Genomic DNA, 25,136 nt, shown 5'->3' on the forward strand with positions numbered 1-25,136 from the left:
GGGTAACGGCCCATCCGGGCACCCCGCACCCCCAGAAGGCCCTACAACACGGGGGGGAGCAGATCCTCACCCCCCCCGGAAGGTACCACAACGGCGGGGGGGGACACACACCCTGACCCCCACGAAAGGTACTGGGGAGCGGGGGAATTAATGCGCCCCCTCCACCCGCCGGAGCCCTGGCGTTCAGCGCGTGAGCTCTGCCGCCGCCTTTGCGTCACTTCCGGCGGGCAGTGGGCGCTGTGGTTCCGGGGTCACGGGGTCTGATCCCCCGGAACGGTTCGTTCTGCTCGGAGCCGGCGCTCCGGTAATTTGCCTGGGGAAGGCCCGGGCCCGGGCGATGGGGCGTGGCGGGCCGGCGTGAGGAGAGAGACAGTGGGGGAGGGGCGGCCTCTCTTGCCGTGGGACCGAGCGCGTGGAGGGGCCGGGGGCGCCCCCCCCCCCGGATTGGGGGGCTCGGTGCTGCCGCGGGGGGGGAGGGTCTGTGACATTGATACACGGCCTGGGAGGCTGCCAGTCTTGCCCCTGGCGCAGTGGCCGGGACCTGGCCCCTGTGCCCGACTGAGCAGGGTCCCCTGCCCGGGGGCAGGTGTTCAGGGAAATCGGCCCCCTCCCAATCGCGCATGGGCGCCAGCTGTGGTGCCTAAAGGGCTGACAGCCCCGGCTGCGAACAGATGGGGGTGATGCTTAGCCCTTGCTGCTGGTATCCAGACTACTACTTAGCCTCCCTGGGGTGTGACGAGAGGAGACACGTCCCAGGAAATAACCCAAACGCCCATCCTGCTCCCTCGCACCGAGGCCCTAGGATCTGCTGTAGAAGATGAAAGGATCAGTTTATGCCGTTGCATCAGGGAGTTGATCCCGTGCGATGTTTATACAGATGATCCCTACTCAGTACTCTAGGGGAAGGCACAGCCTTCCCCCCCCCCAACACCTCTTTCAGAAGGGCTCTGTGCAGGTGAATGGGAATCACAGTAGCCACAAATTTAATCCTATTTTTTCCTAGTGCCAGTCCCAAATCAAGCTCCAAGAAATAACTCAAATATAGTATTTCATCCTTTATTCTCTTCCCCTCTCCCTTGTCCCCTCACCATATGTCCCTAACCCCTGTTTGCCAGAAGCTGGGAATGAGCAACAGGGAATGGATCGCTTGATGATGACCTGTTCTGTTCATTCCCTCTGGGGCACCTGGCATTGGCCACTGTTGGAAGACAGAATACTGGGCTAGATGAACCTTTGGTCTGACCCAGTATGGCCGTTCTCGTGTTTAGGCAATAAAGGACTCTGCAACATAATTCATATTTCCAGTTTGAAGGTATCTGCTCTTTAATCTACTATATATTTGAGGAACTGTTGCAATAAGAATTTGTTTCTGTATCCACTACACTTCTCCAGTCTATGCACTGCAGTACATTCCAGTATAATTAAGACAGGTACTTCTGGAATGCTACACATCTGACTATAAAGTATCTAATTGCCAAAATGACATAAATGTCATAAATGCTCATTGGCAGTTACACACCACTTTGTAGGGGATCTCAATGAAAACTTCCTGCTGCAAGCCGATAGTCAAGAGTTTCTTAGGGTAGTGATTGTGACTTGACCAATGCCTTATGCAGAGACTTAGAAAACTTCAGTCAGCTGTATTGATACAGATCTGTTGGTGTAAGAGACCCTAAAAATCCCAATCAGGACAATTTATATCCAAATAAAAACTGAAAGTAAATGAAATGCTAATACAACCTTATTTCTCTTTGATTTACTGTTCACAGTTTATTGGTGGCACAGCTCCATAGCTCTGTCATCATCAACTGACTTAGGTGCAAAAGCTTCTTCTAATATTATTTTATACCGTTTTGGGGCATAAAACAATGACATGGTCTAGTAGTCTGATTCTAGGACAGGGACACAGGAACTCCTGAACGCTAATTCTGGCTCTAATACCAATTCCCATTGTGCCTGTGATTGAGCCACTTAGCCTCTCTGTGCCATAATTTTCCCACCTGTTTATTATGGATAATACATATTATGTAAATAGTAAGCATTATGACTGATAGTATGGGGATTATTTGTTGTGTGTGTTGTTTTGGACAGACTTCCTGCTAACTAATGTCAGGAGACAGTGATTGTACCCGAACAAGCCCATCCGTGGGGTCTCCATCGGATAATGAGTTCCTGCCAGATCGGCCAAGGTATGTGTGCTCACTGTCTCCTGATCTTATTGCCAAGGCTCGTGAAGAGCTGCAGGAGAAACCTGAATGGAGGCTTCGTGATGTGCAAGCCCTCCGAGACATGGTGTGTAAGGATTACCCTACTCTGGGCACGTGTCTGGACGATGCTTTCTTGCTAAGGTTCCTTAGAGCCAGGAAATTTGATTATGACCGAGCGCTACAGCTTCTGGTGAACTATCACAGCTGCAGGAGGAGCTGGCCTGAGGTCTTCAATAACTTGAAACCATCTGCAATTAAGGCTGTCCTAGCATCTGGCTTTGTCACTGTGCTGCCTCACTTGGACACTGAGGGACGCCACGTTGTCTGCATTCGTCCAGGTATTGTAATGCCTGAATTCCCTGGTTGGAACAAGATTCTTTGTGTCTTTGAGGTATCTCTGACTGTGCCAAAGTCTGTTTCTTGCTCCCTTGCAGACACTGGTGACTCTTGCAGATTACATGGTATTGCTTCCTTTTGAAATCTGAAAAGTTACTTGTGAAAGGATTAATGTCTGTTGTTTGCCCAATTTAGATCACTTTTTTCCTATTTTAGCAATAGCTGCAGTTGACTAAAACCAAAAATACAAAGTGGGTTAATGTGGTTGCCTGATGATTTGAGAAAAATATGAATGTGCAATCAGTCTGAGATAGCAATAAGTCTGCTGTCTTCTAGATGCACGTTTATAATAAGCCTCTTCGACAACAAGCTGGGGGTTCAAGGTGGGGCAAAGAGCCTCTGACATCCCAAATCTGCTTTCAGTGCTGCCAGGTTTGCTGTAAACTGTTTTCATACGTTGCTTTCCCGTCTACCTGCTTTCTTTCTGAGATGAAATGATTTCTCTTCTAGTAATCTGTGCTGGGGAAAGTAGGGGGTTCTTAAGACCACGGCCTTTGCTCCTTGAAGTAAATATGGCATCTTGCTTGAGAAATGTTACTGTGAACTAGGAGTGTGGGTGTTAAAGAATAACTTTGGAGTTCTGGAAAATAGATCATCATTTTTTGGCATATATATATAGTCATTTTATATTTACTTTCCAAATAACCATACGTTTTGTAACCTTAGACAGATGGACACCAAGTAATTATCCAATTACTGAGAACATTCGTGCCATATACTTAACATTAGAAAAACTCATTCAGTCTGAAGAGACCCAAGTGAATGGAATTGTAATCCTTGCAGACTACAACGGAGTCAGTTTATCTAAGGCATCTCATTTTGGTCCTTTTGTAGCCAAAAAAGTGATTGGAATTCTTCAGGTAAGACCTGCCTCGTGCACTGTAAACTACTGCTTCTATGTCTAGAGTTCTGCTAATGCTAACAAAAATATTCATATGTTGGCTTTTACCTGAATGCTTTTAAAAATGCGTTTCTGCCTTCTGCCAGCTCTTAACTGGTTGATGCTGGCTGCTAATGGGTCTGACTTTATACTCCGGGCCTCCCAAGTCTGCTGCTACTTTGAGAACTTGAAGTTTGAGTTGTTGAGCCCGCTTGCCATCTGGTAGGGAGAGGATACATGAAGTAAGACTAGGAAGAAGAGACCCCCCTGCTGATCTTTGAGTGTTGATAATATGCTCTGCTGTACAAATGGTCTTTGCTAAAGGAGCTTCCAATCTAGATGGGACATAGAACCATTCACACACTGAGCCTTGGGTGATTGCGCAAATTTCAAGTGGTGCTGCAGGAATTTTGCAGAGTTGACTTTTGAAAGTCTTCCCTGAAAGTTGTGTTTTGAGGAAAGATTTCTAAGAGGAAAGAGGTTGAGAAGAGAGAGGCTGCTCCAAGCCTAGGGGGGCAGCATAGAAGGAAGTGCAAAGCAGACACAGGTTACTTTGTCTGAGTGGCAGGAGAGGAACATAATTTTAGTTGTAGCATTTTCTGTAGTCTAGAGCAGGGGCGGACAAACTTTTTGGCCTGAGGGCCACATCGGGTTTCCGAAATTGTATGGAGGGCCAGTTAGGACCCCTGCCCCATCCAACCACCCCTTCTCCCTTACCGCCCCTGGAACCCCTGCCCCCACTGCCCCCTGCCGCCTCATCCAACCCCTCCCTCCTTCCTGACTGCCCCCCTCCCAGGACCCCTGCCCCCATTCAACCCCCCTGTTCCCTGCCCTCTGACTGCCCCAACCCCTATCCACACCCCCGCCACCTGATCCCCGCTCCGAACTCCCCTGCCCTCTATCCCCCCCCCCCCCACACACACACACCTTACCACGCTGCCTGGAGCACTGGTGGCTGGCAGTGTTACAGCCGCACGGCCCAGAGCACTAGGACAGGCAGCCATGCCGCCCGGCTGGAGCCATCCACGCCACCGTGCAGCACAGAGCACCAGGTCAGGCTGCGGCTCTGCAGCTGCGGTGCGTAGCAAGATCTCACAGCCCCACCACCTAGAGCATTGCGCTGGCAGCATGGCGAGCTGAGGCTGCGGGGGAGGGGGCTAGCCTCCCAGGCCAGGCAGGACGGTCCCGCAGGCCGGATGTGGCCCACGGGCCGTAGTTTGCTCACCTCTGGTCTAGAGGGGAGCATGGTAATGTAACTGTGGGCCAGCTCCTCTTGAATGACTTTTTCTTCTTCCCGTGAGCTTTAGTCTAGTCTGAGCTGTGCATGCTTTTTTGCTGGATCCCTGCAGGGAGAATGGGGAGAGTTCCGTGGAGACAAGAATAGACACTTAATTGCACACTGGCTAATACTTCTCACCATTCTTACAGAAGTTCCACAATCTGAACATGATTGTTTTGCAAAGTTCTGTCTGAATCCACAATTAACTTACACAAGTAAAATGGGTGATAAATTTCAATTGATAAATACAGATATAATAAAATAATTATACAGAAGTTTGGGTGAGGGACTAATACTTGCCATTGAAGACCCCAGTTGAAATATGGTGTAAGTCACATGTGAGATGAGTGCACTAGTTCTTATTTTATAGCAGATGCTGTTTGGCACACTTGAAAGCCTGTGGTGAGAGGAGATGACCCCAGGGCTAGAATAATCGGAGTTTTTGCTAGCTAGATTTGGGGTAACTTGGTTGACGCATGCAAAGAAGCTTGCCCAGATTCTGACCACACTACCTTGCTTTTGCAAGAGTTATCAATCTCTCGCTGCCAAGAGCCCCCAGCTTCATTAAACATTTTACAGAGGGAAAACATTTGTGCAGTGCAAGTGTCCACTCTTCAGTCCAAGCAATGAATGCGTTCTCTGTACGGCCAGAGTTGGTTATTGGAAGAGGGAAGCGTCAGTAACTCAATGATGAGACCATAATCCTTAAAAACACCTTTTCCCTTTAGTGATTCTTCCTACTGAAAGCCTCCCAGTGAAAGCACCATGACTAACCTTATTTTTTAATTGCAATTTATACTGCAGAGCCCTGTGTTCCACTGGCAGCTGAGACAGCCTTCTAACTTCCCTCTGCTCCATGTGCTGATGTGGTGTCCACCAGTGTAGGGCCCCTTTATCTTTTGCAGTCAATTTGACCAACTGGTCAGATTTCCAGTTGAATAGTAGCAATAGGTTTTCTCCTTCTGTGCAAATACATGAAAGTTTTCCCAAATAACATGGGCTCTGACCTTTAATCATTTAAAATGCTTTGTTTAAAACATGGGCTTCTTTCTGGCCAGTCAGTGCTTTTGATTCCCCAGTAGTACAGGGAATCCGACCCTCAGAATCCAGGGTCATTCATTTTGCGTAATTTTTATATAGGAGCTGCTCCTGCCTTAATTAAAAACATATTTTTTCAAAAGAAGGCTGGGGCAAAAGTAGAGACATAGTAAATGAAATGTACTATTGGCGGTACATCTCCTGATCCAAGAGTGCTGTCAGGCTCTATGAAAGTGCCAGACACTCTGGTTTTTGTCTGATTCTTGCACCCATATACTCTACTTCACTGCATCAATTTACATTTGAACTGCAAATAGAATCTTGGGAGCAATTGGGTTGTGTGGGCAGTCAGTGTCAGGAAGGTTAAATAGAAAAAGCTGTCCAGTGTTTCTAAACCGCTGTAAAAATCTCCTCCTCCCCCAGGATGGTTTTCCCATTCGAATCAAAGCCGTCAATATTATAAATGAGCCTCGCATATTCAAAGGAATTTTTGCCATCATCAAGCCTTTTCTGAAGGAAAAGATAGCAAACCGGGTAAGTGATTGTGCCTTTTAATATTGGAGTTAATGACAGGCTCTTTGCTGGACATGAAATGTAATGAATATTGAAACAGATAAAAGTTGGAAATGGCAGTGTCCTTTACTCAATCTGCCTGTGACTATATCATCCTTTGCTTCCTGGCTTTTGTCTGGCTCTGTCATAACTGTATCACTTTGAACATGCTGAGGGTTAGGGAGACTGGTCAGTAGGATTTCTCAGAAGAATGACAGAAGTGATTGGCTTTCTTTGATAAATACAACTTGGCATTTTACCTGGTTAAATGCACATTTTTAGGACCTATATTATGTAATCAGTATAGTAACTTTCCTCTGGAGTTGGGATTATTGAGCCAACAGCATCCTATGCATTAATGTTATGTTTGTTGGAGGAAATCTTCTGAGTTGTCCTTTCTCTCACTCCTCTTTATTCTTCCCCTTCCTTTCTCAAAGGTCCTGTGTTGTTGTAACTTTCTCATCAGCTAAACAGGTTGGATGCAGTTCCCCCTGCAGTTCGTTGATTCTTCTCTTTCACATGCAGAAGAGGATGCCTCTCTCCACAAGGCTGAGCGCTGCCTTCTCTGCACTCCCAGTCCTTGTGAATGAGTTTAGACTCAAACTGAACTGGAAACGTAGTTACTGTGATTAAGATTTACTAGCTGGATCGCCTATAAGGCGAGACTTTCAAAAAGGTATTGAACTGGCTTCTGCTCTTGCATGCACAACGTTGTGCACTGTCCTTTGCAAAAAGAAAATGATGTTGCTTGCAATTGTGCGTGCAGAGCCAGTTGAAATATGCCCCCTTAGAATTATTTAAAGAGCAAAATAGACTCTCCCTACTTGTCATGTGCTGGTCTCGCTGGAGTTTTAAAATGCTTAATTACAAGCTGAAAAGGTGTCTGATACTTTAATAAAATATATTTTGGGATTTTCTTCCTTAGTTTTTTCTTCATGGCTCTGATTTGAATTCTCTTCATCAAAACCTTCCACAAAGGATCCTTCCTGAAGAATATGGTGGCACATCAGGGAAGCTGGACGTCGCTGCCTGGAATGAGTTGCTGCTCGCCTCGGAAGAGGATTTTTTGCATGACTTCTCTCAGCTGGTTCTTCCAGGTGACAGCTCACCATCTGAAGCTGTAATGAGTGGGGATGCTGAGGAGAAGCAGAGTGAAGAGCCTCTGCGAGGCATGAAACCTCAACTCTACTACTGTTATTAACAAGTCAGTTAAAGGAAGTTTTTCCTTGCACAGTCAGTCTAGATGCCCTGTCCTGTTCTGAAAGGAGTAAGAACACAGTGGGGTTATGAACTCTCCTTACCCCAAACCTCCAGTTTGTGAGTAGAGGCATTTTACGCTGTGGAACCAAAGCAAGTTAAAGTGGGTGAGATGGGGGGGCAAGGCAGAGTTCTCTTTGGAATCTAGGCAGGTCACACAATTCCCAAGCCACCTCAAGTGTTAAGGATTGTTAATCTCAGTGTGAAAGATGCGGTCTAGAAAATTCCTCTTAATAGTAGTGAGAGAAAAAATATCTCATTAGAGTGAATCTCATAAGTGTGTGTCTCAGGGTAAAAGGCAGAAAAGACTTGCTAGTTTGGCAATCATCAGAAAACAGCATCATCACTGCACCCTGCAAAGTGAAGCTCTGTCAGTGGAGATTGTCAGAAATGTCCAAGTCACAGTCCTGGACCTAATTACCTGGTCCTGTCTGTGTACTAGTATGTTCCAGGAATATCAGAATGTGTACTGGAGCTTCTCCCTGATATTTTGCACACTCTGTGTGTGTAGAATTCCTAACAGATTTGCCCTTTGGATTTGAAAGGAGAAAGTTACCGTAATTTTGTAAACATTGTGACTAGTTATTTCAAAGCATAGTGTAATCAGACACAAATTCCACTTCCAGAAAATCGAGCCTTTCAGATCATGTATTGCATAGCTTTTTTCCAATAAGATGCAACTTTGAATATTTACAACAATATAGACAACCTGAGAAGAAGTGAGGTCATTCACTCAGATATAATCAGTTGCTCTTTCCTTCAGCTGATCGCTTTGATGCCCTGCCTTACTTTTCAACTTCCCAAGTAACTTAAATAGAATCTATGTGGAAAGATTTTGTAGCAGGTAGCATCTATAGAAGGCAATATTAAGTAAGAGAAAGCACGGTAGTTCTTGAGCTACATTACTTTGGATAGAATTTTTGAATCTGAGTCTTCGTAAACCAAATGCAGACAGATATTTTTAAAGAATGTTCAGATTTGTTGTATTGCAGTTGTTCTCTGTTCATGTTTGTCCTGATTTAAGTAACACTGTTGCTATTTGTCATCCCCTTGTCTTTGGATGGCAGCTTCTTTTGTAAAGTGTAGACTTTGGTCAGTTCTGTAGGGCTTAAGCTTAGGTTATGTGTTCCAGTACTTCAGATCCTTAGTTCTAATGTCAAATGAGGTTAACACGTTCTGCATCTGTGTAGGCTATTCCCCAAGTTCATTCTGTGTCATGGTATTGAATTTTAAATGAACTCTGAGCACATTATCTTTGCACGTCATGCACTATATAAATAGTGCAAAGGTGAAACCTCATTACAGCCAGGAAAGCACACCGCGTTATTTAAAAGGGTTTGTCAGTGGACAAGAACACTGATTATAACCAAACACCTCATCTTTATAGCACTTTTTAAATGGCTGGAATTTCTTTGGGGGGATAGGGAAGGTAAATCTTTTTACTGAGGGCCGAGTGGGAAACAGGGACCGGTTATCTTACTGTAAATATGAAAGGTATGGTCTCAAGGAGTTGGACCATCCTTTTCTCTGAGTGCCAAACTGTGCTTGTTTGAATGTCTCTTCCTAGATTACACCATAGCATAACTTTGTTGCCAAAAAGAGTTTGGGAAGGAATAGATTAGGGAAATCACAGCTCCCTGACTTGGTAAAATGCTAGCTCTTTTATTCAAGCAATAGAAGCATGGGATTGGGTTTTGAAAGGACTAAAAAGTATAAAGCTTTTTCCAATTAGCAGTTCATAGCTCCAGTGGGGACAAGAAGTTCATATCCTGTCACTTGAACAGAAAGACTTTAACAGAACACTTTTACTGTTGTGTAGGATGCTGGCAAGAGTCTACTGAGAGAGAGAGAATATAGCTTTCTTCTTTCCTTCCCCTTTTTAGGTATGAAAGATAATGGGAGCCTGCCTCTAACATCAATGCATGACAGCCCCTGCCCCTTTCTATACTAGTCTTAATTTTCATGGGGGAAAGCATTTCAGGTGAGAAATATCATTCCTGTCATTAACAATCAGTCAGCCCCCAACTTTTGTGCAGACCTGGCAGAAATGCAAGGCTGGCTAGTGTCCCTTCATTTGAGCAAAACTTTCCTCTCAGATCTACTGTGCAGTGCTTAACCTTCACGTTGCTTGCCGTTATTGTGGAGATAAATCCAGCTCTTCTTCCACCTAGCAAAATAAGCAGAATGTGGCATAGCTTAGGTTGACAATTATGGTTTTAAGCAATCTAACTAAATTAACTGCCAGAAATGTGTTGGGGTGTCTTGGATGGTTTGAGTGAATGCTGACTATTAATTTCCCTCTGTCCACCATGAAAAATTAAAAAAAACAAAACACTCCAGGATGCAGCATTTGTCTTTGAAGTGGGTGCATGGCAGGCTTTATTCTTCCTCTTTCATGGTTGGGTGGTTTCCCCTCTTAAGACTACATCTACACTGCATGCCCCTTTTGGTGGCATGTAGCATACACACACTGCATTTCTCCCTAGCACTAGTATAAAAAGCAGCACAGATGATAAAGTACTCCTTAGGTGAGTAGAGGAAAGCCATGCCTAAAGCTGGTGCATATGTATCCTACTTGCCCACATAGTGCCTCCCCACTCACTGCTATTTTTAGCAGCATAGTGTCCTGCTGCTAGAGTCTTTCCCCAAAGCAGTGAAAAGTTCTGGCACTGAGGAGCCACCAGAGCCTCTCCTGCCCCAGAGCCTTTCCTTGGCATGTGTAGCTACACACCAGTGTGGATGCTGCCTGCTTTTCACTGTGACATGTAGCTACCTCTGCCCTGCATGCCACCAGGGTGCAGACATAGCCTAAGAGGAGCTGCTCTCAACTAGTGAAGAGGGAAAGCTCCATGTTAGAAAACTTAACTTCCTCCTTAAAAAGGATTTGTAGGGGGGAAAGTCTCCAGCAACCAGGGCAATACCTGATTTTTTCAGTGCTTTTTCACTCTGGCATGCCTTAAACTATGGCAACCAAACTAGATTTCATTTGTAGCCTCAAACCAAGGTCTTCTTTGGAAGACAAATTGACAGTTTGTAGTACTTTATCCTTAAACAAAATAGCTTTGGTCATCTTACTTGTAGATGGAGACTTAAGTTTTCCCTCTCAGAACTTTTGTTTTGGAGTTGTTAGACTCTTTGGAATCTAGCTTTTAAATTCATGATAGCTCTGTCATCAGTAATACAGCATATGTAAACAAAGCCAGTACATTATCCATTACTATCAGCTGTAACTTCCTAATTCCCTCATGGGGGCAGATGCTTTGCTTGTCTTCCCAGAGAAAGTGTGGACTCTCACAAAAGGAACTAAGCTTAACATCTAGACGCTGTTAGTGCTTTGGGTACCAAAATATTATTTAAAAAAAAAAAATGTAGAAAAGTTGACCTGTCAAGCCCTTTAATGACAGGCAGCCCTTGTGTCTCAGAGGCTGATGGAATTATGAAGCTAAATAGGTAGTGTAGTTGACAACAAGCCCACACTTCTAGTGACTTATCTTTAAAGTAGAAGGGAAGGAAGAGCAATGGAGTTAACTCAAAAAATCCCTTTCGGTATTAGAATTATCTGGCTGTTTCAACTAAACTTTTTTCTAAAAATCAGTTCCATGTGAAGCTAGCTGAGTGAGGACAATGTTAGAAGTAACAATTCTGGCTAGGCATTAACTGAGAGAAAGGTACTCAAACTGCCTTGAGCAACCTTGACTGTCTCATGGGAAGTAGGACAAAGGTTAATTGCATACTGTAAATAAAATACTTGAATTTATATGAGGGTAAATAGGTGTTATACATACAGAGGTCTTTTTCAGGGAATGAGGGTGTTTTGGCACAAGTTTAGTAATATACAAGATTGTTCAAATGATTTTGCTTTTTGGTTTAAGTGGACTTAAGGTTGTTAGGTTTAATATACATCTGTTATTTTGATAAAATGTTTATTTTTATATTGCATTTTATAAAATGGAGTGGTCAATGTATGTACTTTTATTATGCATGACTGGGTATTAAACAATTCTATCATAACAATCTAGTTCATTTTAAGTGTACATGTACAATACCCTTTTTCCAAGTTAGGTTAGATGTCATGGAATCACTCCTAAAGATGCAACTTTAAACTTATTTCCCTCTTGCATTTGTAATTAAGTTGTACTAAACTGAGCATGAGCTGCTTCACTCCTACTCAGGCAAACTGAACTCTTGATTCATCAAATATATAGACATGAGGCTAATGCTTCCAGCAAGATGGTTGAAGTTTGAACAAAAACAAGAAGTGCTATCAACTTGAATGTTAAAGTTGGCTTAGTTAGCTCAACTGAAATGCCATTTGGCCATTTTAAACAAACAGTCTGAGAATCTTCATAGGTGAAAGTAAGATGTGACCTGAATCTGCTGAGATGCAAGAAGACATGTCTATTCCAACTAATTAACTAAACATAGTTAAAGTACCCGTAATAGGAGATAAATCTAACAGTAGACAGCATTTGGTAACTGGTAAAAACTCAAGTAGGCTAGTGTGCTGTACACCATGCAGTCAGCATCCAGGATAGAATATGAAATGAACATCTGTTGCCTAGTATCGACAACTACATTAAATAAAAAGGGAGTCCTAATATCTATAAATTAAAAGGTTATCTGACTGCTAATTGTACTTTAGGGTTGGCTGTAGGATAGAAGATAGTGGGTAGGCTTTGCCTCTTGTCTAGCTTTTCCATCTTTCCACTCTCCTTCCTTACCAGCATACAGTTGTGTATCGTGTCCTTTGTTATAAAACACACTTATTGGCCAAATTACAACTCCTTAGCATGTCCACTTCCTGCTATGGCTGAGAAACTTAAACATGCTCTTAGGCGTGAATTGTCACCAACATTTTACTAAAAAGAAAAAGGAGTATTTGTGGCACCTTAGAGACTAAAATTTATTTGGACATAAGCTTTCGTGAACTACAGCTCACTTCCTTCAGTGCCTTGCATAATGACAGGTTTCAGAGTAGCAGCTGTGTTAGTCTGTATTCGCAAATACAGACTAACACGGCTGCTACTCTGAAACCCAACATTTTACTGCATCCTAGTGCACATACAAAGCTAAAAATTGAAGACGTAAGCTTGGATACCTACCTCCTTCTGGTAAAATAACTAGTGTTAGTGGTCTAATTGTAATAGTCTGCAGTAAAAAGATAAGTCCACTTTGCTATGTGTTTTGTAAGTGTGCTCATCACAGACTCACCATCCAATATATGATTCAGCATTGGAGGACTGGAATGAAGGTGTAATCACCATGTTTAATCAGAGCATAGATTAAGTCATATGACACACCACTTGAGCCACATAACTTTCCTTTAAGTCATATGGTAGGCTAATACAGCTGCTGAAGTTAATTCAAAATATCATGGGAGATTATGAACTTGCTGCACCAGTCCCTGCACCTACCTGGAACAGAGTTTGAAAGATGCTTTGAACAGTTAATCTATATTTTAATCAAATGCATTTATAGTGCAAACATTGACAATGTGTATTAACTCAGACAAGCACAAATTGAGAATTAATAAAAAAATTTCCAGCATAATTTTAAATTTGAAACAGAAGTATCTGAGTTTAGAGTTAAATCAAAGTTAAAATATTTGGCAAATATACTAAATCAAAGCATAGTTTCCATAAAACCTAAAAGTATTATTCTGGGAACAGGAATTACAGTTAACAGCTACACATCTTCAAGATATTGGTCTTGGAGGGAATGTGTAAGTTTCTGCCCACAAACAGGAGGGTGCTCTTTTAGACAACCTTTTGCAATGGAATGTAGAAGCTTATGCAGCATGGCTTACACTTCCACATACTGAAGCATTTAGTGCATTATGCTAAAAACGCAGCTTCTTTTATATTACTGTGTGTTTAATTGTTCTCTTCAATATTGTGTTTTTCTTCTGTGCTGTAACACTACTACAGTTGTGGTGATAGATTTCAAAAATGCACTAACAGCTAACCTCACGTATAGGTCAAAATAAAATAGTATCAAAATTAATGTAGTTGAGATACAGCATCAAGCATTACACAATCCAGCAGTTTCTATCCACCTGCATGGAACATGAAAAGATGCATTTGCCTTAGTTTCAAGAAATAACTGAAGCAATACATGACGTTTTGGCTTTCAGCAGAGGAACTTCAGGCATTTTCATAATCTCAGACAAGCACAATCATTTAAGTGAAGTCCCGATTGGTAATGACAAGAGGAGCCACTAGGGTCCAGACATAGAGAAGGAGGCAGACCCAGCTTGAGGAGATCTTCACCCACACAGCTGGCCACTTGCTTGTCACGGTTTTGAAGTCTGCATCAGGGCTGTAACAATGGAAAAGAGAGTTGTTAACGACAAGCCTCCTCTTGCCACCGTCTCTGCACTTTTACTGAACTGAAGGTGCAGCATGTTTGGAACATTCCACCATCATTTCCAAAAAGGCTCCTTGTCTTATAAGTGAAGACCCTAAACTGCAAAATCCCTCCTTTCAGAACTTTAGAGGTGTCCTGCCACCTGCCAGTCTAAGTACATCCCAGCCTATGTATGTTTATGCATCACCATTCTTACAATTGGCCCCACAGCCAGTTATGAACCAACTTCCGTTCTTTAATTACAGGCAGCTGTTCTTCCATATACTCTTTCCTTGTTTAAGACAGCACTCACAGCAGCACTAAATGAGAAAATGCAAAGCCACCCCATGTAGTAGGTCAGCCAATCACAAGAAAAAGGCAGTAAGTAGGTGGTGGGGGCACAGCCTCAAGATGGACAGTCTCAATAGCTCTGGGGGAACCCTCAGCACATAAGTGGCTTCCATGTCTGTAGCTACCAACATTCCTTTTCCTGTTTGTCTTCTCAATCTCAAGCTGGGCAAAACCAAACTTTTCGAAGGACAGAGTCCCTGACTAACTCATTATGCCAACAGGAGGAAAGATACACAACCACAGGAATCTGAAGAAAAATCTAGTCAGTCTGGTATCTTTTGTCCTTGCAAATTTGGACAATCCTTTATGCAGGCCGCCCCGCCCCCTTCTGTCAATGCCTCAATAAAAAAAAGCTAGTCACCACAACTTTGATGCAACTATCATGAAGGAAAGATCTGAAACCACAGATATCCCAGATTTAGGAGTAGCCTTCAGACTTCCAATCCCTAAGCTACCAGTGAACTCACTGAATATCAAGGGGAATGGGGCATAAGAATTCCTCTCCCAGCTGGAATTAAAGCTGCACAGATAGTCAGATCAGCCACCCAGAGTTGAGGTAGCAGGTGCACCTTTCACCTACCTTCGTAAATATATTTTATGTTTAAAAAGTTAAACCCATTTTGTTCCTACCTGTACCAGTTAGTGAGTGTCATCATGATGTAGAGAGAGGCAAGGAGCAACATGAAGTGAAAGAAAGCGTAGCTGTACTGAACTGCCCCTTTCTCATTGTCCATGACCCGACGAACTTCTCCATCTTCCACAGATCCACCATCCATTCCCACAGGGTCATCCAGCATGGCACTGTCACTCCCAGACAAAGTCAGCTTGTTCACCTGGCTATTACTGGAAGAGCGGATGCTGCAAAGTGACCCAAAAAACAAAAGTTAAAAATCCACCCTAGAGAACACAGGGGTGGGTTTCACTAGTGACTATAACTAGTCAAATCTTTTATATCCCCCAAAATGTGTTGCAATTGACTGACATTTTTCCAAAAGGGTAAACAAGGAACGCTCCTTAGGAGATCCATTTCCATTCATGTTACATATCGGAGACCCAAATCTCTGGAATAGGAACATATCCCTCTCCAGAGGCACCTGACACTGCTCTGGATATCACTGCAGGTGGCAGCATCACACCAGCAAGTTAACTCCTAGCCCCTGCTAGAGCTGGAAACTCAAGACTAAATGATTCCAGTTGCTATCAATGGAAGCAGTGTGCTACTTCTGAACTTCCAGTCCAAGCAAACACCTTACCCCAATGTGTTTATTGTGATTGGAGGTCAGTTCAGAAACTCCTCTCCTACTATTTACCTCTGACTTAAGTAACATCCCCCTCCCCACTTCATGCTATTATGGCCTATTTTAGCTTAAGACTTCAACTAATTAAGAACAGGGCTGGTGAAGCCTCTACCCTCCTCACAGTTTTACTAGTCTTCCATATTTTTATTTGCCCACATCAAGCTAGACAGAGCCTTGTGTGCAAGGCAGGTAGATTTCATTCATAAATGCACCCAGTTTTCACAAAAGGAAGGCAAGTGCTGTTTCTGCTTTGAGTGACTCAGATCTTACCTAGAATACAGGAGACAAAGAACAAAGATACCAAGTCCAACAATACTCTGTGCATCCCACCACTGCAAGGACTTTGGTGGAGCCTGAGTAGCAGGTACAACAGTTGCATTAGCTGGAGTTATTGTGGGTGCAGTTATCTGTGTGATGATGTTCAACAAACTTGGGTTGCAGCTTCTATCTGAAAGAGGTTTACAGAAAAAAAAAGTTTAGTAAAACTCATCCCTGTCATCTTCTGTCAGCCAGGTTTGTAGTCTAGAGTTCCTGTTGGACTTCCAATTGCTCTTGGATTCCCTAGTAGCATCAGTGGCAGGAAGTCTTCCCACATGCACTTGACTAGATTAGTGTACTCCAATCAAGCCCTTTCTTAGATCTTTGCACAGATACCATCCTTCCCACATGCCCATCCCCACACTGCTTGATTCTCAAAATATTTAGTTCTGTGTTTCACTAGGAAGGATTTCACATAATACAACAGATAAGCCTGGACTAGAGAATTAACTTCAGTCCAGACCTTATCAACCAGGTCTTCGGGACCTCCAGACTAGATTGCTGCAATATGCACCACACAAAAGAAAGCCACTGAGAAGCTGAATAGGACCACCTGCCTATGTAGCAATTCTATACCCGAGTAAGCACACGTTGCAGGGATTCTCAAATGCATCATTTGATCATCAATCCCAGCACAATGGCTTCTGATAACAGTAAGCTCCACTGACACGTTTGTGTTTTAAAAATGGAATACCTTACTACCAAGGCAGATAGATGCTTACCAGGCTCATTAGACATAGCTGACCAAGTGAGATACATTGTGTAGAGACTAATAACAGAGGACTGGAGGAGGCCAGAGTGAGGTTGATGTTCCTGTTTAAAGACAAAATGCTCTCCAGAGTCAAAAATGGCATTTCAGATACATCTGCATTTAATCCTAATTGCTGCAGATTTGCCTAACATCTAGTACAGGGATCGGCAACCTTTGGCATGTGGGCTGCCAGAGAAATCCGCTGGCGGGCCAGGCCGGTTTACCTGCAAGATTCAGCTGATCACAGCTCCCACTGGCCGAAGTTCGCCATGCCAGGCCTGCGGTGGCTGTGGGAAGCCAGAGACACACATTCATCCCTCTTGACCCAAATACATGCACTGCGCACACCATCTTTGATCAGAAGCTCTTGCTTGACAAGACTAACTGTAGCAGGTTTGCAAAATAAGAGTCTAGCATATAACTTCTGAGCAACATCTAGTAATCCTCTGTGGCATATTAGCAGAGGTGGTGACTCAAAAGAGATTTTTTTGGGGGGGGGGTGGGGGGGGGGGAGTAGCAGCTTTAGAACCCAAGACCTGTCTTTAACAGATATGCCCCGTATTCTTCAAAGGGTGTTTAACCAGGTGAAGCACGTGTATTCTACCTGATGCAGAACTATTTTGTGTTTAACAGACATCTAAAACAGGTCATCAAAGTATCTCCCTGTTACAGTCACCCAAAATACAACCATCCAAAGTCAACCCTCAATTTACCCATGTGGAAACCCGCATTAGATAAGAAGGGTTGCAGAGTTATCATAAAGGGCAACTTGGTTTCTTACAACAGCAACACAAACAATCAGAGCAAAGGAAGACTAATCTATCATCATTCATTGTTTGCTAACTAGGCCAAGGGTTCTTAGAAATTTTCATAGCGCACCATATCTCATGAAAGTTTTCAAAAGCATCTTAATGACTTAAGAACCTAAATCCAATTGATGTCATTTAGGTATGCTGAAAGTTTTACCCAGCAACTCTTGGATGCCTCCCCTCTGATCCATGATAGCTGTAGTATCTCTGAGGCAACCACAGCAACTGCTTTCACTAAGTGCACCAAGAAATAATTTGGTGCATTGTATTTCAGATGTGTCTAATACAATGACAGCTAGAAATCAGCATCATGTGACATGCCAGCTTTCTGCAGATGGTCAGTAAAATGTTCTAAATGTCCACAGTTCAGGAACTATTGCATTAGGCTCAGTTTTCTGCTTATTTCTAGTTATCCCACACAATCATTAGCATGGTCTCATCCTGTGACAATTTTTTCTGAATGTGTATTATAAAACAGCAAATGTATACTTCAAAGGAGATTTAAAGATATTGCTATCTGTGTACAAAAGGATTTAACCAAAAATAGAAAATGTAGTACCTGAACTTTTGGAAGGATAGAAATGATGGAAACAATAATGCACAAGATCATATTAAAGCTGATGAAGAACTTGTTCTCGGTACAACCATCAGGTTTAGTGTAGAATACATAGAAGAGCACAACAGAAATTATTGACAAGATGTAGGTCAAGCTCGTACAAGAAAATAAAGCTGAAAAAGAAAGACAAGTTAACTCAACACAGGGTGGAAACAAATACTTCTGCGGGCTCCCCATTGGAACACTTATCAGCCCTGAATTTTAGAGGCAAGATTTTCTCTCTACCCCACACAGACTGGGTGCCTTTATAGTGCTCTTCTTTCAAGTTATTTATAATCTAAGGAGCCACAGAGGTTAGTGTTCTCAGCTAAAAGAGTTAAATTGCTAATTGTTATGGTTTTGTTGCTGGAGCCATTAAAAAAAAAAAAATCACATCAACAGCCTACAAGCATGAGGTGCAAGCCACATTATCACCATTATACAGACAGGGTGACTAAAAAGAGCTGAGCTGACTTGCCTGAGGACATTAAGGGAGTCAATGGCTGTAGCCCTGTATTCAGACCATACCTCTCTATGTAGCTGGGCACAACAACATTTAAATTTTATTTCTTATGACCATCAAACTGGGCAGTGACTGACAGGTCTACTTCCCATTTTAATTAATGTGACTAGAACCAACGTGTACATAGAGCTATAGTGGAGCAACACTGCAGCTTCTACCTCCTCAGATACCTATGGAGCTTCAGCTGTCGGATGCAGATCAGAGTACAGCATGTACACAGTGGCAGGGCTGTAAGAGGCTACACCTTATTTTTGTACTTACACTACGTACGCATGGTTTGTTTCTTCTAGTTAGGTTCTGCATTCTCCGATTTAGATACCTACCCACATACCAACACCTAGAATTTCCTTCCTCCATTCGTTCAACCCAGGACTCGTTCCAGGAGTGAGCAAAGTCCACAAGCAGCACCAGCTGGATGAGGATAAAGCAAAAGGCTCCAAGAATGCCAATAATAAACCATGCTAGAAAAGACATTAAAGGGATTTAAGTTAGAGTTATTTCTCATCATTTGTATTTTACTAGGTAGAAAAACTAGCCTCAGATTAACCTATAAACTGGCTTATCAGCTTTTAAGAGGAATAGTGAAAATACAGCCTGGAAATTCAGTCCCCTAATACTCTATGGCATCGATCCTGCAAATACTTACACATGTACTTGGCTCTAGAGCATGCAAGTAGTTTCACTTACTTCAATGTGACTCAAATTAAGCACGTGCTAAGTATTTGCAAGATTGGGCCCAGAGTGTTTTCAGAGAGAAGAATTCAAGATTTAATGTAAGACACTATTTTCATGTACGTAAGTGATCATCGAAGTTTATGAAAGGTGATTTAACTCCCCAACAATCCTACAAAATGGATGCAAACAGTACTAGTCATAGGTAAACACTTCCTTAGCATAGCTGACTGAAGAGAATAGAACTTCTTAAAGGTCTTTGCAGAAGATCCCTAAAATGCCTTGGCAAACAAAGTCTTTCCCGACATCTGCTAATATCAACAGTGACAGAAGAGAAATGAAAATTTTGTCAGTCATACGAACACTTAAAATAATTAAGGTATTTAACTATAAATATGGAGCTCAGCCCCGTTTATCTGAAACACTGCAGCTATGCCCCAGGACATGTACTGCTTACCTCGTTACTTCCCTAATTACCAGAACATTCCAGGGAAATAGGGTTGCACCGTATGTATTCTACAATAACCATAACTTGGAATGCACCAACTATAACCTCTGGTAATTTGTGAAAAAGTTTGTATTTTCAAAAGCGATTCCACGACTATATATTAACTTTACCTCTTGTGAAAGGCCCTTCAGGAATGTAAAAGGCTCCAACCATGATACCAACTATGGCAGCTATTTTGAAGAACCAGAACCTTTTTAAAATAAAAAGACAAACATGTTTGACAGTGTTGGTCCTCTATCTGTACAACGAACCCCGTTTTAAGTGAACAAAATATGGCTGATTAACAGACATGATTGTCTAATAATGACAGTACAGAATTGTATACAGTCTATTTGGGGATGCTCTGAGATGGTCTTTTCACACAGGAGACTGCCAAATAAGAGTAGTCTTTTGAAACCTGCACATGCTCAGACAAGGTACTTATACACCCAAATGGGTTCTTGGTGATGAAATAATACCTATAACATTTCACAACTGAATAGTGTGAAAACACTGTTCAGTGCTTTAGCCTGGAGAGAGAATGTTAAATAAGACATTTAACAAAGGCTGTTAGTTATTTTAAAAGGTTTCTTTTAATTAAAGTATCCTAAAAATATATTTGTCAAGAGTCTCCCTTTCCACTGCCATCTTCTTTTTAAAAAAGGGAGATAAAGATGGAGTTTTAAATGAATGCCAAACTCCAGAGAATGATAAGTGTTTGGGAAAATGACAGAACAGGTGAGTTATCTGATTTCAAGGCATAATGTTTCAACGTCTGATCATCAGTACTTTAGAAATGCAGTGCAAGTAGGAGGCGTCCTAGGGATCTTGGTTACCCCACACACTTTCGGAAGCAGTGCTCTCTAGCAATCAGCAAAGGAACTAAAGGACTCAGTCCAGGCTGTTCATCCAAATACACCAAAGGAATCTGTCACTATCTGGGAAAGAAATTGGTAAGAGACAGATGAAGCAAGTTAACAGGCAAGTCAATACCATGCCTACATACCCATTGTGCACGGAGGCTCTCGGATCATTACTCGTTTTCACTTGTATCATAAGAAGAGAGAAAATGAAGAAGAACACTGCCATGGCAAAGCTGATTCGATAGACTGCCCTGTATCCAACCAGCACATCGCAGTTGACAAAGCCATTCATGTGTGGTAGCTTGGTATGAAGCCCCTCATCACAAAATCCAGGCACCTGGATAAAAAAGAGGACTTGTAACTTGCAGTTCTAAGACCGCAGTCACAAATATGTGGAATACACAAATAACACAAGGGTCTCAGCTAGCTTCCCTCTGGTAGCCATTGTGAGAAAAGGCTTTGCATCTGGTCCACAGGCAGAGATCAGATTTGTTCCTAGTGTCACCTTTTCCTCCCCATTTCACTGCATAACCAACACAGAGAGAGTAACTACTTTCCTTCTGGGTAAATTATCAGGGTGTAAGGCTTAGAGCAAGGATGTGAATTTGGTATCCTCATTCTCTAGGCTTGAGATGTCCAAGTGTCACAAACGTGAAATCAATATTTCAAACCAGGAGCCAAACAGAAAACCATTCCATATATATATTGTGGCAAGTCTCCATTATATTCCTTTGCCTACTCCTGCCTGGCAGCCTCAGTGGCACCTCACTTCTGAACAGACAACTGGACTTTTTGGCAGAACTCAGGCCACACTGGTCAGTTAATATTTTTGTTGCTCCAGGTCTTGGAATCCTCTTCTCCAACCACCACCCTTTCTTCCTATTCAAGGATTTAAATCAACACAGCAGGAGCATCTGAATTAGTGGTGTAACATAAATCTCTTCCCCAGCAACGTAAAACCTGAATGAACTGCTCTACAGAGAGAATTTGCAGGACAGTGACAGACACTCCGAGCAGTGCTGTGCTGAAGACAATGTGAATTTAAAAGAAAAAACAATTTACTTAGTTTACATTTCAATTGTGCACATGGGCGACGCTCTAGCAATCCAAAGATTTACAACACAGTTTATTTTTCTTCTATTCTGAGAATTTCCCCCCTTTCAACATCTCCAATTTATTTGGGCACGTGTGTGTGAGGTAGTCCACGGCGAATAATAAGAACTTGGGGCTACTAGCATAGGTCATGGCTTTGTTACAAAAAGATCACAAATGTCTTATATATACACACCTTTTTCAGCTGCTCTTCCATTCCTGGTGCTAGCATGATACAGGCAACAAGCGTACTGAGAAGAAGGAGGAAGGCATAGATAAGACGTGTCACTGTGGAATTCTTGCTGTTTGGACAACATCGGCACAGCAAACATGAGGCACCACTGCACAGACATGGAATCTGGAGAACCAACATGGGAACAGTAAGGGTATTTCTCTATACAGATCTCACTTTCAAAAGGGCTAAACATCATCATTAACCACAGTCCCCTACTCAACCAAATACTGCTTCCCTGGAAATTAAAATTAATAGCCCCAGTCACTCACTTCCTGCAGAAGTTATCACAAAAATTAGAGACCAAAGTGATCAGTTTAGACAGCAAGATTCACCTTGATGGCATTTTTCCCCCACAATAAATTCTTTATTGCTCTATCGTCTTAATTTAAACAGTGGCTCAAGTGATGGCACTCCCTTTTACACGTGATTATATTTTTAGTTTTATAACAGTACTCCAAGGCATAAAATTATGCATGTACAATACAGTTTAGTTTACAAATCAGAAGATTAAAGAAATATGGCATGGTCATGTCAAGGACTCGAACCCCAGACGGCACGGTTCGTTGTCTGACCGCAGAGAGACAAACACCACCAGCAAGGTCCAAACACAAGCTCTTTATTGAGGAGTGCACACAACAATAGAGAGTGCCCGTCTCCAAGGAGAACCAGCTGCCTCTTAGGTAAAACTAGTAGGTTTTTATAGACAGTTCCAGAGTAACAGCCGTGTTAGTCTGTATTCGCAAAAAGAAAAGGAGTACTTGTGGCACCTTAGAGACTAACCAATTTATTTGAGCATAAGCTTTTGTGAGCTACAGCTGCATCCGATGAAGTGAGCTGTAGCTCACGAAAGCTTATGCTCAAATAAATTGGTTAGTCTCTAAGGTGCCACAAGTACTCCTTTTCTTTTTACATAGACAGTTCCGTGCATCACAGATTATTCATTAAGCAGCCCACCCCACCCATTAGTTAAAGTTCTCTTTCTCTATTATGCATACCCCTATTGTATATAGCTTTTAGCAAGTCCTAATGCCTCACCAAACTTTATCAGTATGGTTGTCAGACAGGAGACGAGGAGTTAAGAACAGACATAGAACAGGAACGTGGAGTGAAGACAGTGTGTCTCCTTATCTAAACAAACCGTTCTCAGAACATCTGGTACAAAAATGCAGGTCTCCCCTTATCTCACTCCGGGCAACTTAAACAAGTATTTTTTCATTCTACTTGTCTCGTTCAGGGACTTTCCCAGCAACCTTTATTGGCCTGACTTTGGTTCGGTTGGCATAACTGCTTCATGTTTAATTATTCTCACTTAACAGTCACAAGCCCTGTAATTACATTAGAACAAGTAGTTCTGCACTTCTCAGCATGAACATGCAAGACTTATTTTGCTTTCTACTTATTACAAATGGCTACCAGGCTGTAGGAACCCACTAATAGGAAGGAAAAAACACAGGGGGCAGAGTTCACAAGCAACACCACTCCCCTTTTTAGAAAAAAAATGTCTATAATTCATAATGTGCATAAAGTTATACTGGGGCAGCAATGAATGATTTGCTGTTGTCAGGAATTCTATTCCTCATGAATTGTGCACGCTCAGATTTGAAGTTCTTGATTACAGAGAAGCTTTAGGAGATGTTATTTATGAAAGGTTGAGTGTGTTTGTTTCTTTCTACTGCTATCAGCATTTATCAATTATGGAAACAAGTATTTAAAACAAGTTTCTCAATTTCTTATTTAGAAAGTGATTTCAAGAGCATCAAGCTTAGGAAAAAACCCAACCTAATCGGTTCCAGTGTTTTATGGCAGTACATAGAATATACAGTACCAACAGTTTTACAACTATTTAGCTACATCTTAAAAGTGTTTCAAAGGTCATTGTCAGTAATTTACACCCACAAACAACATAAAAAACTGAATTAAATAATTTATAGGAAAACAGTTCTTGTTTAAACTTAGACATACCATTGCAGTATTTGCAATCTTAGCACTGGACTAATGCAAGAGAACTAGAAAGTGAAGGTAGCAAATACATTTTCATTGTTTTAAGGTTAATGAAATAAAAGTAGTAACAACAAAAGACAACATAAGTGGTGTCACTAGATGTTTAAGATTCTTTGTTATAACAGACTAAGTAACCAGCATTTTTTAAAAGCTTCGCCGCCCCCCACCCCGGGTTTGTGGGCTTTGCCCTACAATAACCCAAATGAGCCTGTGCTATGTTCTCAGAGCAATTTGTGTGTTGTTGATGACGCAATGATTACTTCCTGTGTTACGCTTCCTGAAGTTACAAACACGAGGAGGGACTTCCCACAAATAAACAAAGAGAATGTCTATAGTATTCAAAATGAGGCAGGAAACCCCTGAGCTACAGCAAGAAATCCCCTGGGTCCCTCGGGACATTTACCAAGTACCACTTATCAATGTCAACCCTTCCCCCCACCGCCTGCCTATCCAGCTCGAGCCTAGCAGCTCCTGGGGGCTGGGCCTGCCTCTCGCTATGTGACCGTACAGCGCCGTGCACAAGGTCTCTAAACTCGGCCACTGCCTGAAGGCGCCCCCCGAACAGCCGCGATACAGGGCTCAGCGCCAGACACAGCAGAGCCCCGCTGGCAGCCAGCGACACTAGGACCCAGAGCTCGGGGCGGCGGCGGGGGGGGGGGGTCCTCCGGGCCTGGAGACGAGCGTTAACGGCAGTAACAACACCCACCCCCGGGCGACCAGGCCTCACAGCCCCATCCCCCCGGTGGTGGGGCGGAGGGAGGAGCAGCATTGCCTCTGCGCGGATCACACGGGGCTCCCGCGATGGACGGAACTCGCACCCCACCGTCAGCGCCCTTCAGGGGAGGCCACCCCGCCACTCACCCAGCTGGCCAGCGAACAGACCCCCAGCACGGCCCCCATGGTAACGCAGCGGCTGCTTCCAGCTCCCTTGCCGCTTCCGATTTCTTCTTCTCCTCCCCCTGCAGCGACGCCACCTGCGTCATCACGGTGCACCCGCCCCGCAGCCTAGCGCTCATTGGTCACGTCCCGACGTTTGGACGCATAGAACGATCCGTTAGGAGAGGGGAGGGGAGGAGGCAGATCAGCCAATGAGAAGACAGAGAGCCCCTTGGAGGGTGGGCTGAGGTGGCCGCCTCCAAAGCGGTGATCGGTGACGTTTTGCGCAGCGAGGCAGTCATTGGCTGAAG

General features: G+C 43.1%; 2 protein-coding genes across 4 annotated transcripts; one reads left to right on the forward strand and one right to left on the reverse strand.

Moving 5' to 3' along the window:
* The first annotated feature begins 219 nt into the window (after window positions 1-219).
* Window positions 220-11,612, forward strand: TTPAL (alpha tocopherol transfer protein like). Of its 3 annotated transcripts, none has more exons than XM_074970110.1 (5): window positions 220-304; window positions 2,092-2,545; window positions 3,270-3,463; window positions 6,224-6,334; window positions 7,278-11,612. In XM_074970110.1, exons 2-5 carry the CDS (start codon window positions 2,107-2,109, stop codon window positions 7,551-7,553), a joined length of 1,020 nt encoding a protein of 339 aa, XP_074826211.1. In that variant the 5' UTR covers window positions 220-304; window positions 2,092-2,106; the 3' UTR covers window positions 7,554-11,612. The 3 variants fall into 3 exon arrangements, with proteins under 3 accessions (XP_074826211.1, XP_074826213.1, XP_074826212.1); XM_074970112.1 differs by lacking the exon at window positions 7,278-11,612 and adding an exon at window positions 6,790-7,230; XM_074970111.1 differs by lacking the exon at window positions 220-304 and adding an exon at window positions 1,139-1,312.
* A 705-nt stretch (window positions 11,613-12,317) lies between these two features.
* SERINC3 (serine incorporator 3) lies at window positions 12,318-24,968 on the reverse strand. Its single transcript, XM_074970109.1, has 10 exons — window positions 24,811-24,968; window positions 21,910-22,071; window positions 20,765-20,958; window positions 19,890-19,969; window positions 18,923-19,060; window positions 18,041-18,210; window positions 16,644-16,734; window positions 15,874-16,051; window positions 14,936-15,163; window positions 12,318-13,927 (listed from the first exon to the last, which is right to left on the reverse strand). The coding sequence occupies exons 1-10, from the start codon at window positions 24,847-24,849 to the stop codon at window positions 13,789-13,791; spliced, it is 1,419 nt and encodes a 472-aa protein (XP_074826210.1). The 5' UTR covers window positions 24,850-24,968; the 3' UTR covers window positions 12,318-13,788.
* Window positions 24,969-25,136: the final 168 nt, after the last annotated feature.

The sequence above is a fragment of the Natator depressus genome, chromosome 13 (assembly GCF_965152275.1).
Source record: "Natator depressus isolate rNatDep1 chromosome 13, rNatDep2.hap1, whole genome shotgun sequence".
Classification (NCBI taxonomy): domain Eukaryota; kingdom Metazoa; phylum Chordata; order Testudines; family Cheloniidae; genus Natator; species Natator depressus.

Excerpts from the sequence above, each read along its gene's own strand:
- TTPAL (XM_074970110.1), top strand. The coding sequence starts at position 2,107 with ATGTCAGGAGACAGTGATTGTACCCGAACAAGCCCATCCGTGGGGTCT. Across the intron at positions 2,546-3,269 it reads CGTTGTCTGCATTCGTCCAG|ACAGATGGACACCAAGTAAT; the intron begins GTATTGTAATGC and ends TTGTAACCTTAG. Across the intron at positions 6,335-7,277 it reads AGGAAAAGATAGCAAACCGG|TTTTTTCTTCATGGCTCTGA; the intron begins GTAAGTGATTGT and ends TTTCTTCCTTAG.
- SERINC3 (XM_074970109.1), bottom strand. The coding sequence starts at position 24,849 with ATGGGGGCCGTGCTGGGGGTCTGTTCGCTGGCCAGCTGG. Across the intron at positions 19,061-19,889 it reads TGAAGGGCCTTTCACAAGAG|CATGGTTTATTATTGGCATT; the intron begins GTAAAGTTAATA and ends TGTCTTTTCTAG. Across the intron at positions 15,164-15,873 it reads CTTTGTCTCCTGTATTCTAG|CATCCGCTCTTCCAGTAATA; the intron begins GTAAGATCTGAG and ends GTCACTTTGCAG.